The sequence below is a fragment of the Natrix helvetica genome (genome assembly GCF_964273705.1).
Source record: "Natrix helvetica genome assembly, chromosome: 16".
Lineage (NCBI taxonomy): Eukaryota > Metazoa > Chordata > Lepidosauria > Squamata > Natricidae > Natrix > Natrix helvetica.
The window spans coordinates 6016584-6029271 of NC_138563.1; the positions used below are offsets into that span (position 1 = coordinate 6016584).

Genomic DNA, 12688 nt, shown 5'->3' on the forward strand with positions numbered 1-12688 from the left:
TCCAGCATGGGGGGATGTCTGTCTTCATGCCTCTGAGCATGCACAGAGTGCCTCGCCCCTTCCCTGGAGCAAAATGGCTGGACTAAGGCTGTAAAGCGAGGAGGGGGATAAAGCACAAGAAGGGCGTTCAAGAAAAAGGGGGGGGGGAATTATAAATATGATAAAATTATATGTTATAAATATTAATCAGATTTTTAACTCTTTCTATAAAATAGCATTTAAAAACTAAGGCGTGTACCTTTCCTAGAGGGCATTCTTTCATATATGATTGAATCCCCATCCCTTTCTTTGGAAAAAGGTGTTTTTTTAAAAGGGTCCATCCCCCCAAGTGTGTTAAAATCTAGCAGGATTTTGATGAGTCTCATTCTCGGCTGTGAAAATGCACAATTGTAAATGAATATTAATATATTAAATATCAATGTATTAATAATAATAGTAGTAGTATATTTTAAGAAGGTACTTGGTTGATACCTAGGACGCTGGCAGCAACCCGTATCAACCATTAGTATCAGTCAGTTGGCATAGTCCCGTGTTTCATGAATAATATATATATATGTGTGTGTGTGTGTGTGTGTGTGTATATATATATATATATATATATAATTATATAATAATTATTTTATATATAATAATAATTTGCAGCATCCTGCAATAATACCAGCGGAACTGCAAAAAACTGCGCTACTAGGAACATATATTTTAAGAAGATACTTGGCTGATACCTAGGACGCTGGCAGCAACCTGTATAAACCATTAGCACCAGTCAGTGGTATTTGTGACACATCTTTAAATGTTCACTTGACTGAATTTCATTTTTAATGAATAAAAGAAATAATAATAAATTTAATAACATTTCGACACTACTTGTGCTTGCTTTCGGACGCGCGCATCCTCTTCCTTTCTGTGGAGACCTAGAGTGGTTTTATTTGAAAAAAATTCCTTCCTTCAGTTCAATATTTTGGGGGGAGGGGGCATTTGGACCGTTGAATTCCATAACACAAGAACTTAACAACCAGGCTGAGAAAACTCCAAATGTGGGAAGAATTCTTGGGTGCTGTGGCTGGGAAGGTCTCTGAAGTGGAAAAAAAGAGCTTGTGGACTAGAAACTTAACTTCTTTGCTTACCTTGCAGGCTGTGAGGTGCACCTTGATGCCGGCAAGAGATCCCGTGCCTGAAGAGCGGGACTCCATTAATCATGACCAGCAATCTCGACATTTTTGTGGGGAATACCACCTTGATCGATGAAGAAGTCTATCAGCTGTGGCTAGATGGATATTCTGGTAAATCTCGATCCTTCACGTCTGTGAAAAAGACAATATGCAACGGTGTTTCTCAGCCTTGGCAACTTAAAGATAAGAAGGACTTCAGCTCCCAGAATTCTTCAGTTGGTTGGGGGAGCTCTGGGAGTTTAAATCCACCCATCTTAAAATACCTTGGCTGGGGATTTTTGGGAGTTGAAGTCCATCTATCTTAAAGCATGCTGGCTGGGGGATTCTGGGAGTTAAAGTCCACCCATCTTAAAACTGCCGAGGTTGAGTAATCCTGATCTAAGACAGGGGTCTCCAACCTTGGCAATTTGAAGACGTGTTGACTTCAACTCCCAGAATCCCCCAACCAGCATGCTTTAAGATGGGCGGAGTTTATCTCTCAGAATTCCTCATCCAATCTTCCTATCTTAAAGCATGCTGGGTAGGGACTTCTGGGTGTGTGGGTGTGTTTGGAGTCCACCCCACATTTGAGAAACTCTGGAGTAGATCTCTACTGGCAACCTAGGAGAACATGAACTGAATTCTTGCATGTTTATTTATTTATTTATTGGCATTTGTCAAACAAAACGACAGCAAGAGTAAGAGAATAAAAATACAGGGATTATAGGCAAATTAGTGCACGCCCCACTCTACTGATCCCTTAAGTATGAAGTAAGGTCCACGAAAGTCAATTTGTGACTGAAACTGTGAAAATTTGTAGCTAAGACAACTGGATCAGGTACAGCATTCCGGACTTTGACAACTCTATTACAGAAATTGTATTTCTTACAGTCAAGTTTAGAATGATTTACGGTGCATTTAAAGCAGTTATTTGCACATGTATTATTGCGATGAAAACAGGAAAAGTCATTTACAGGTAAAGCATTACTACATATAATTTTGCATGCAATACATACCATATTTTTCGGAGTATAAGACGCAGCGGAGTATAAGACGCACCAAGATTTTGAAGAGGTAAATTTAAAAAAAAAAGTTTTTGCACTCTGCAGACCTCCCAAACCATCTGCACGCCTCATTTTTGTGAAAAACTGGCCATGCAAAGAGTTTGAGGTGCCTGCAAAGTGGTCCTGGGAGCTGGGGGCGGGGGGAACGAGCAAAAAATGCTCGTTTTTCACTCATTTTTGCCCACCCCAGCCCTCAGGAGCACTTTGCAGGCCTCCCAAACCCTCTGCACGCCCATTTTTGTGAAGGGGGCGGGGTTTCGGGAGGCAAAAAAATACTGTATTACGTGTATAAGACGCGCCCAGATTTTCACCCTCTTTTTATGGGAGGAAAAGGTGCATCTTATACTCCGAAAAATACGGTGGGTCTGACCGCAAGCGACACAGCTCTTAAGTTATCCAAACCGAGAATTTCGAGCCTAGTAACATATAGAATTTTATTGTGCCCAGAAGAGTGCAAGATTTTTCTCGTGAAATACTTCTGGAACCCGCCTGATTGTACTGACGTCAGATATGTGGCGGGGATTCCAAACAGTTGAACAGTACTCTAAAATAGGCCTAGCATAAGTTTTATAATGCAATGTTTCCAGGAAGAAAGTTTCGCAAAATTAACGTGACTCATTGTGGCTCTGTGCTTGCTTTTTCTTGGCTGAGATGAGTGACGTTAGTCTTAAAGCCAGGCAGAGATGTTTACGCTCCACAAATCTTCCCACCGTGTGAATCTCATTTCTTGAGACAAACCTTCCCCTCTTGGTTTTCCCCAGTCGACGATGCCGTCTCCCTTCGGCTACGTTCTGGCATCTTGGAGCAGACAGGCGCCACGGTTGATGTCCTCCAGAGCGACACCATGGACCACTACCGCACCTTTTACATGCTGGAACGGCTCCTCCATTCTCCCCCCAAGCTGCTCAACCAGCTGCTTTTCCAGATCCCGCCTTGCCGGCAGACGATGCTGATCGAAAGGTGAGCCGGCGAATCTATATCTATAAAAATGTATGTGTACCAGCATAACTCTGGAATGCCTCGAGCAATTTCAACCAGACTTGGTGCACAGATGACTTATTCTCTGGAAACAAATACTGTGGGGGTAAGATCCCCCTAACGTCCCTCGGGTGTGTGTGTGTTCTGTTAAGAGACAGCCTGTTGTGCCTTAAAACAGCCTCTACCGTACTGCCGTAAAACGGCCTCTACTGTACAGCGTAGTGGAGTTGCCAGCTTCACAGTACTCCACAAGGGGGCTCCCTCTGGTAAGGGGGAAAATCCAACATGAGAAATTATGTTTGGTCTGGATATTTTCCCCCTATAAATAAATACCCAGGCAATGCCTGGTTATCGGTAGTGGATAAAATGGCCCCTGGGTTGGATTTGGGCCCCACACTCACTTAGATAGTCTGTGGCAACCCAGCTGTTGTTTAGAAAAGTGCTGTATGCGAATCCAGTCCGGTGAGTCATTGAAGATTTTTCAAGAAGTGACTGGATAGCCACTTGTCTGAAACAGTACAGGTAGTCCTTGACTTATGACTATAATTGAGCCCCAAGCTGCTCTTGTTAAGTGAGTTTGCCCCCATTTTACGACCTTTCTAGCCTTGGCTGTTAAGGGAATCATTGCAGTTGATAAGTTAGTAACAAAATTGTTAAGTGAATCTGGATCCCCCCCCCCCCAAATGGATTTTGCTGGTTTAAAAGGTTGCAAAAGAGAATCATGTGACCTTGGGACGCAGTAACGGTCGTAAGTATGAAGCAGTTGCCAAGTGTCTGAATTTGGATCCCCTGATCGTAAGGATGCTGCAAAGGTTGTAAGTTTAAAAACCGCTGCTAGAATTTCCTTTGCGCAAAATTGGAAACAAAAACCTACTTCCTCCCCCCACGATATGGTAATTAGGAAGATATTCAAATGTGCTGAAATGGACAGGATGACCATGGAGTGAAGAGAAGAGTCAGACTATTATAAAATTTGGAATAGACTGTACAAATGGCGAGAGAATCGAAGCCAAAACAAGAAATAAAAGTTTTGAAAACTATGGATTATACAATATGAAGAAAAATGTATATACATATATATGTAAAATTTGATCCTTTCCTCTGTACTATCAGACTATAATATAATTATATTCAGTACTATTAGAATTGCTAAAATTGTTAAAAAGTACGAAAAGGCAAAAATTGAATAGTAAACGTCAAAAGCAGAACAGACATGCTGATACGGGAAGCTGTAGAAGTATATTATATTGTTTGTGTTTTTATTTGTTTTGTCTTTGTATTGTTTTTCCTGTTCTTTTTTAAACTTGAAAACATTTAATAAAAACTATTTAAAAAAAAGAGAGAGAGAGAGATTGGACAACCATTTGACCAGGATGGTGGAAGGTCTCCCACTTTGGGCACGGTGTGTGTGTGTGTGTGTGTGTGTGTGTGTGTGTGTGTGTGTGTGTGTGTGTGTTAGACTAGGAGACCTCCCGGGTCCCTTCGAGCCCTAGGATTCTATTTCTTTGGTTTATTTAGAAAGAGGCAATTAAATAAATGGTAGTAATGTTTTATTCCTTCCCCAGGTATTATGCCTTCAATGCTGCTTTCGTCCGTGAGGTGCTGGGGAAAAAGCTATCCAAAGGAACTAAGAAAGATCTGGATGATATCAGTGCCAAAACTGGTGTGACCCTTAAAAGTTGTCGCCGACAGGTGAGTTGAAAAAGCTAGCTTTCAGTAACTCTTTTAACAGACGGGCGTGAAAGGCAAATATATTTTCCAGATGTTTGATGATCCAGAATCTTGTAAAGACAGTTCGTTTGTACTAAAGATGGGATAGAAATAAAATTAAATTGGTTAGTCGGACAAGGTGATGGTGATTATTATTATTACTATTTCGCAATCCCAGACAAATATGGTTTGTCTCCCAGGAATGTGTAAAGTGTTGGGGTTTTTTCCCCTTCTGTTTCAGTTCGACAATTTCAAGCGGGTTTTCAAAGCCGTGGAAGAATTACGCGGGTCACTAGTAGAAAATATTCAACAACATTTCTTGCTTTCGGATCGGTTAGCCAGGTACGGAAATAAGCATAATGTCTTCAAGGGAGAGTTATTAGGATTCTTAACTTTGGCAGGGGGCGGGGGTTGGACTAGAAGATCTCCAAGGTCCCTTCCAGCCCTATGATTCTATGAATCTCAGATTCTGGGCATCCAGTCCACCAGAGAATTCTCTATTTCTTGCACGTTCTCCCTCCTTCCCTCCCTCAAGTTTACCTGCAGAATTTTGTGCAATTCAAGATACCTCTCTCTCTCTCTGTGTGTGTGTGTGTGTGTCTGTCTCTCCCACTTTCTCTTGTCTCTGTGTGCTCTTTCTCTCTTTCTCTCTCTTTCTCTCTGTCTCTCTGTGCGTGTGTGTGGCTTTCTCTGTCTCTCTCTGTGTCTGTCTCTGTGTTTGTCTGTCTCTCTCCCTCTTTCTCTTTCTCTGTCTGTCTGTCTCTGTCTCTCCCTCCCTCCCTCTCTCTCTCTCTCTCTGTCTCTCTCCTTTCTCTGTCTCTCTCTCTCTGTCTCTCCCTCTCTCTGTCTCTCTGTATCTGTCTCTCTCCCTCTTTCTCTGTCTCTCTCTGTCTCTCTCTATGTGTCTCTCTGTCTCTCTCTCTGTCTCTGTGTGTCTTTCTCTGTCTGAATCTGGGGTGGAGGGTTCAGAGAGTTGAACCTGGCGGTCACCCTAAGCATGTGCAGAATGCAAAACCACCCCCTAGTGAGTCGTGAGCAGGAAAAAGCCCACTGCCAAAGAAATAGAACATCTTTTTTTCCAATCTAAACTGCAGCTTGAAGACAAGCCATTTTGTTCTCTTAAGCAGAAACGCACCTTTTGTGCGCCATGGACCCACAAAACACAAGACTTGGGCCATTAGGTCAAGGCCCTTCCTTTTACATTTGCTGACCAGCTGTCCCAGTGGTTTAAACCCCCAAATCTTCTTTCCACCCCTTAGGGACTACGCCGCCATTGTATTCTTCGCCAATAGCCGCTTTGAGACCGGGAAGAAGAAATTGCAGTATTTGAGCTTCGAGGATTTTGCCTACTGCGCTGAACAGATGATCGAGAATTGGACTTTGGGGGCAATGGGTAAGAGGGCAGATCCTTTGAGATATGGGGTAGGATAGATAGGAGAGGCCTCTGTGGGCAAGCCTGAGGGAGAGAAGGGGAGAGGAGAGGATCAATGAAGCCAGCCTGAGGGAGGGAAGGGGAGAGGAGAGGATCAATGAAGCCAGCCTGAGGGAGAGAAGGGAAGAGGAGAGGATCAATGAAGCCAGCCTGAGGGAGGGAAGGGGAGAGGAGAGGATCAATGAAGCCAGCCTGAGGGAGGGAATGGGAGAGGAGAGGATTGGATTCTGTGGGGCAAGGCTGAGGGAGAGAAGGGGAGAGGAGAGACCGATCCGTAACTACTCATATATTTTCAAGCTGTTAAGTATTGATTTATCAAGCCCGATCACGTAGTTTCGTAGCGGAGAACGGGTATTCAGCTAGTAAAGTAATAAAGGCGTAAACAAACAAATAGGCCCAACAAAATGACTCACTTCATTTGTCCCGGCAGACACCAACGTAGACGACATGGACGTCGACTTGGATAAAGAATTTTTACAGGGCCTGAAAGAGTTAAAAGTTCTGATTGCCGACAAAGATCTATTAGATCTGCACAAGAGGTATACTGATGGGGGTCCTGGGAGGAGGGGGGGCTTGCTAGAATCCAAGCTTTGGTTAGGGCACAAAACATATTAAGAGTTTTGTGCTTGTCCTGTAAAAAAGCAAGTGAATAAGGAGCTGGCTGGAGGCAGCTATGGATTAAATATTAATTTTTACAATTTTTCATTCTGTCCCAAGACTTTTTGAATGGTTAATCACAACCATAGAGGAAGTCAACAAAGCTCCTTTGGGTGAGGTACAGCAAACTTCAGGGCAGTCTCATTCCTCGGAGAACGCTGAGGATTAGCGCCTTGTCCCTAAGTTTGAGAGAGAGAAAGAGCAGAACGCCGGGTCGAACTCCTCAACTTAACAACTAGTCCTTTTAGCAACCCGTTGTCAGGGTTCCAAATAGCATCGAAAAGTAAATCGGAGTCCAAGGCAAAGGATTGCTGAAAGTTCCAATTGATGAAGAGAGCCATGTTGGCACATCTGGGAAAACCCGAATCTGAAAGCTTCCCGGTTTTCCCCACCCAGTTGAAAGTTCAAGATCTTGCCCCCCACACCCACAAGTCCATCCCATGGTCCAATCTCCCACCGCCATGCTGGCAGTTCCACCCATCCACTTCCGGTCAGGTGCAGAGAGACCAAGGATGACCTTGGTTTTCTAGAAGGAATTTTGTTTTGGCTACATAGCATCTAACTCCGTGTAATCCCCCCTCCCGTTTTCCCACAACACAAAATGCCTAGTAGAATAATAGAAAGCGTGGCAGGCCAAAGATTCAAAAAAAAAAGATGGCTGCAGGCCTGACACCCGTTTCAGAGTTATGACAAAGGGACTTACAACTTGGGATCTTGACATTTTACACACTTACCCTTTGAATGCTGAGCAACAAAGTCTGTCTTTATAGACATTTGCCCTGTCTGGCATTCGCGCCACTGTGTTTTACCACAGGTTTTTGCCAAAAATCAGCACCAATTTCCAGATTTTTGGCAAAACCACGCTCAATCACTCAAAGACTCACTTCACTCAAAGACTCACTTCACTCACAGACACATTGTAAAATCGGGGCTGGCCTTACAGCCAACCCTGTTTTACGACTGTTTCGACTTCCATCCGAAGCGGGCGGCCTCTGTTACAGTCGTAACTTAAGAATTCCCGGTATTTTTCACTTTGGGTTTAAACCTTTGCTGGGGGAGAATTGCCATCTCGGAGGGTTACACGTTTCGGGAGGGATCGTGTCACATTTTAAAATCTTTTTACATTTGTCTGGAACTATACAGGGTCTCCTGTGTGAGCAGGGGGCTGGACTAGAAGCTTGGAATAGACACTTGAATGGGGAGAGGTTTTCTCTAAAATTTCCCGCATTCTTCCTACTTCTTCCTTTTTATACTTAACTCCACAGCCTGGTGTGCACAGCACTGCGGGGGAAAATCTCGGTCTTCAGTGAGATGGAAGCCAATTTTAAGGTGGGTCCTGCTGGGACTCAGGCCCACCAGCGGCCTGCGGAGCTGGCAGCAGATTCGGACAGTGAGGAGGTTGGGGAGGAAACTGGGCCAATCCTGGAGTCTGGGGAAGGCTCTGATGTGGGCTCTGTGTCGGAGGCAGAGAGGGGGCCAGGGCCATCTGACAGTTATCAGCTGCCTTCAGAGTCAGACATCAGTGAGGCAGAGGAACAACTGGAGCCTGTTCCCAGTGAGCGCATGCGCAGAGTTGTCAGACGAAGGGAAGAGCTAAAGAACAGGGGTCGACTTGGGAGGAAGGCCACAGGTGGACAATGAAGGGCCCTTCCCATAGGAAATAAAAGAGGAGCGACAGGGGAGTGGAGTTTGCAGGAGACCATGAGTTCGCTTAATTGGTTCATGACTCTTTGAGACTCCTGGCCAAGTTTTGCAGAGATCATCCTGGCAGCTCTCCAAGCCAGAGAAGGTCTGTGACTGTAAATCCTCCCTAGAAAGACTTTGCTGGATGTGAATGAGCAGAATTCACAGTTAGTTAATAAAAGGGGTTTTTTATCGGGACAAGGAGTTTGCTTCATGCTCTTGAGAGGCCTAGGTCAGAACACAGAGTTTGAATCCTGACACACACCTCCTTTTGTTCCCACAAGCTCCTTGTTAGGTAATAGAGAAAAAAAAAACTGAGCAGGATCTGAATTGTTCTCCAAAATCATTATAAATCGGGAAGCGTTTGTGAGCTGTTATTTACTGGCTGGTCACACGGGGGAGCCATTGTGCCTTTTTGGGGGAAGGGGGAAACACCAGTTAAACCACAAAATGTGGATTTTGTAGAAAAGGTTTTTTATTTAAACGGTTTTCAAGGTGTAATGTGTCAAGATGAGTGGACTTCAACTCCCAGAATACCCCAGCCAGCAACCCTTCATCCAACTTAGCATTTCTTGACCTTCAATTGTGATTGTTGTGATTTGCAATCTGGGTGCTGGAAGTCCACAGATCTTTTTAAATTGCTACGGTTGGAGAATACGGTCCCTTATTTACGTTTTATTTTATTTTATATCTTTATTTTATAGGTTATTTTATTTTTATTTGACTTTGCTTTCTTCTGTTTTGTTTTATTATTCTAAGCAAATTTATATAGCCGCCTATCTCTCTTGCAGAATCTCAGTCGGGCTTTGATCAACATCGCCTCGAAGCTCACCCACAGCAAAGACGTGCGCGATTTTTTCATTGATCTAGTGGAAAAGGTAGTGTGAGCCATTTCCCGGCCCTGCAAATGTGGGTTTTCAGCTGCCTAACATTTATACTTTTTAAAACTACAGCTCCCAAAATTTCCCAGCCAGCTTGCTTTAAGATGGGTGGACTTCAACTCCCAGAATTCCCCAGCCAGCAGGCTTTAAAATCAAATTCAACTCCTAGAATTCCCCAGGCAGCTTGATTTAAGATGGATGGACTTCAACTCCCAGAATTCCCCAGCCAGCAGGCTTTAAAATCAAATTCAACTCCCAGAATTCCCCAGCCAGCATGCTTTAAGATGGGAGAACTTCAACTCCCAGAATTCTCCAACCAGGACTGTTGGCTAGGGGATTGTGGGAGATGAAGTCCACCCATCCTAAAAGTTGCCAAGATTGAGACATATTATCCTGGAGTACCACAAAATCGAGGCTCCCTCAAATTCATCCAGGAATTAAATATTAATATTAAAGCAAGAGAACAAGGTTAATCCATCAGAAGACCCTGTTAGGCCCTGCGTGGAATCCACTCAGATTTATTCGATCCGCCTCTGATTTTGTGGGATCTGGGATCTTTCCCCAGGCCCCCTCCTCCTTCTGAGAACACAGCCTCTGCCCCTTTTCCAAAGCTCGCCGGGAGGGTCCTAAGCCCAATCGCTGTTTTCCAAGGCTTGTAAATTATCACTTTTCGTACCAGGAGAACTTGATTTTTAATATTTGCTCTCTTTTATTTTTCCAAAGTTTGTAGAGCCGTTTCGGTCTGACAGATGGAGCTCCAATGACGTGCAGCTTTTCCTAACCCACTACACGGCCAGCGCACACTCGTTGGAAGTGTTCAGGTGGGTAAAAAGCCTTGCTTGCAGTACGGGTAGTCCTCGACTTACGACCTCCGTGGTGCCCGCAATTTCCATTGCTGAGTGAGACCTTGGTTTAAGTGAGTTTTGCCCTGCTGTACATGTTCTGACCCAGGCTTCCCAAAAGCACGAAGCCGACTCCTCGTCCCGATAAAACCCCTTTTATTTAGTTTAAAGGGAATTCCTCTCCAGCAAAGTCCAGGCCAACAGTCTTTTCAAGAGATTTCACAACTTTTGAAAGACTTTTATCAGGCTTGGAGAGCTGGCAGGCCGATATCTTCCAAACTCCACTCTGTAGCAGCAGTTCCTTGGCAAGAAGTCAGGAACAGATCTTCCCCCTAATGGATTGAACTAATTGCCTCCTGCAAACTCCACTCCCCTTTCGCTCCTCTTTTATTTCCTCTGGGAGGGGCCATTCACCGTCCATCTGTGGCCTTCCTCCCAAGTCGACCCTTGTTCTTTAGCTGTTCCCTTCGTTTGGCAACTCTGCGCATGCGAACACTGGGAACAGGCTCCAGCTGTTCTTCTGCCTCACGGATGCCTGACTCCGAAGGCAGCTGATAACTGGCATACGGCTCTGGCCCCCTCTCTGCCTCCGACACAGAGCCCTCCTCAGAGCCTTCCCCAGACTCCAGGACTGGCCCAGGTTCCTCCCCAACCCTCCTCACTGTCTGAATCGGCTGCCAGCTCCAGTGGCCAGTCACAGCAGTACCACCGTTTGTTGTGAATCGAATTACTGCCATTGTTAAATTAGTGACACGGTCGTTAAGTGAATCTGGCTTTTCCGGTGGACGTGTCAGAAGGTCGCAAAAGCGGGATCGCATGACCCCGGGACTCTGTGACCATCATAAACACGAGTCAGGGGCCAAGCGTCTGAATTTTGATCACATGGCCACAGAGATGCCGCAACGGTCTTTTAAGTGTGGCGAAACGTCCACTTTTTCCCCAGCACCATTGCAACTCTTCAACCGTCACTAAACGAACGGTCGTAAGTTGAGGGCTACCTGCATTTATTTTCAATCCTCCCGACTTTTTCAGACCTCTGGCTTTCTCCTCTTGCAGGCATCAAGTACTTTGGGAACGATACATGGGCACTCTCAAGGCCTGCCTGCTGAAGATATACCATGATTAAAACCCCACAATTTTGGATTTGTTTTTAATTTTAAAAAAAACCAGATGTTAATAATTTATTTCGGGAGAGACTCCCTCAAGGCCAAAGTGCCTGTTCCTCCGGGACAGATCTCCTCTCATTTGTGACCCAAAGCTCATCCTACACCTCCCCTTTACCTTTTTTATTCCCCTTCATTTTGACAATGAGGACTAGTCAATTAGTTTGAGTAGTTGTTTTGTTTTGTTTTGTTTTGCTCGGATGAAATAAAGAATCCGTTTCATCCCAAGCTGGAGAGTGGCTTGATTTTGGCTGCCTGTCTGAATTTGGAGTCTTAAAAGACCAAAGGCAGGGGATTATGGGGGTTGTTGTCCAGCCGATCCAGCAATGGAAGAGGGATTTCGGCTGTCTGAATTAAAATTTGGGGCGACTGGCTGTCTTTTGGGGGGTGTTTTTGCTGAAAATCTCTGTCCACAGGAAGGCACCGGTTCGATTTGGCTGGTCGGTTGATTGAATTAGAGCAGGGTTTAAGGGGAGAAGGTGGGGGATTATGGGAGTTGTCATCCAATACCCTGTTTCCCCTAAAATAAGACTCAATTGGAAAATAAGCCCTGGCATGATGCTCCTAATATGAGCCCTACCCCATATATAAGACCCAGTTAAGATCATCAGCCAGACGGACAGATTTAGTGCCGTATTTCCCTGAAAAATGAGACCTAACTGGAAAATAAGCCCTAAGCCGTCTTTTGGAACAAAAATTAATATAAGATCCTGTCTTATTTTCAGGGAAATACAGTACATCTGGCAAGGAAGCAGAAACTGTGAAGTGTCAGAATTAAAATTAGGTTTATCGCTCGTTGATGGTGCTGGTTTTTGGTTCTTGATGGTGTGAGGTGTTGAGGTTAGCCGAGCTGGCAGCAGATTCAGAGAGTGAGGAGGGTTGGGGAGGAACCTGGGCCAGTCCTGGAGTCTGGGGAAGGCTCTGGTGAGGGCTCTGTGTCGGAGGCAGAGAGGGGGCCAGAGCCGTATGCCAGTTAGCAGCCTTCAGAGTCAGACATCAGCAAGGCAGAGGAACAGGGGGAGCCTGTTCCCAGTGTGCGCATGTGCAGAGCTGCCAGAAGGCAAGAACAGACAAAAGGGGCGACTCGGGAGTAAGCCTTGGAGTTTATTGGCTCCTCCCATAAGACATAA

The 12688-nt window shown here is 44.9% G+C and overlaps 1 protein-coding gene across 1 annotated transcript; it reads left to right on the forward strand.

The window, feature by feature from the left end:
- The first annotated feature begins 609 nt into the window (after positions 1–609).
- Positions 610–11786, forward strand: FIBP (FGF1 intracellular binding protein). The gene is made up of 10 exons (XM_081968241.1): positions 610–1280; positions 2974–3172; positions 4756–4882; positions 5142–5242; positions 6160–6293; positions 6763–6871; positions 8255–8318; positions 9464–9550; positions 10277–10374; positions 11452–11786. The coding sequence occupies exons 1-10, from the start codon at positions 1196–1198 to the stop codon at positions 11519–11521; spliced, it is 1074 nt and encodes a 357-aa protein (XP_081824367.1). The 5' UTR covers positions 610–1195; the 3' UTR covers positions 11522–11786.
- Positions 11787–12688: the final 902 nt, after the last annotated feature.

Excerpts from the sequence above, each read along its gene's own strand:
- FIBP (XM_081968241.1), top strand. The coding sequence starts at position 1,196 with ATGACCAGCAATCTCGACATTTTTGTGGGGAATACCACCTTGATCGAT. Across the intron at positions 8,319-9,463 it reads AGATGGAAGCCAATTTTAAG|AATCTCAGTCGGGCTTTGAT; the intron begins GTGGGTCCTGCT and ends TCTCTCTTGCAG. Across the intron at positions 9,551-10,276 it reads TCATTGATCTAGTGGAAAAG|TTTGTAGAGCCGTTTCGGTC; the intron begins GTAGTGTGAGCC and ends ATTTTTCCAAAG.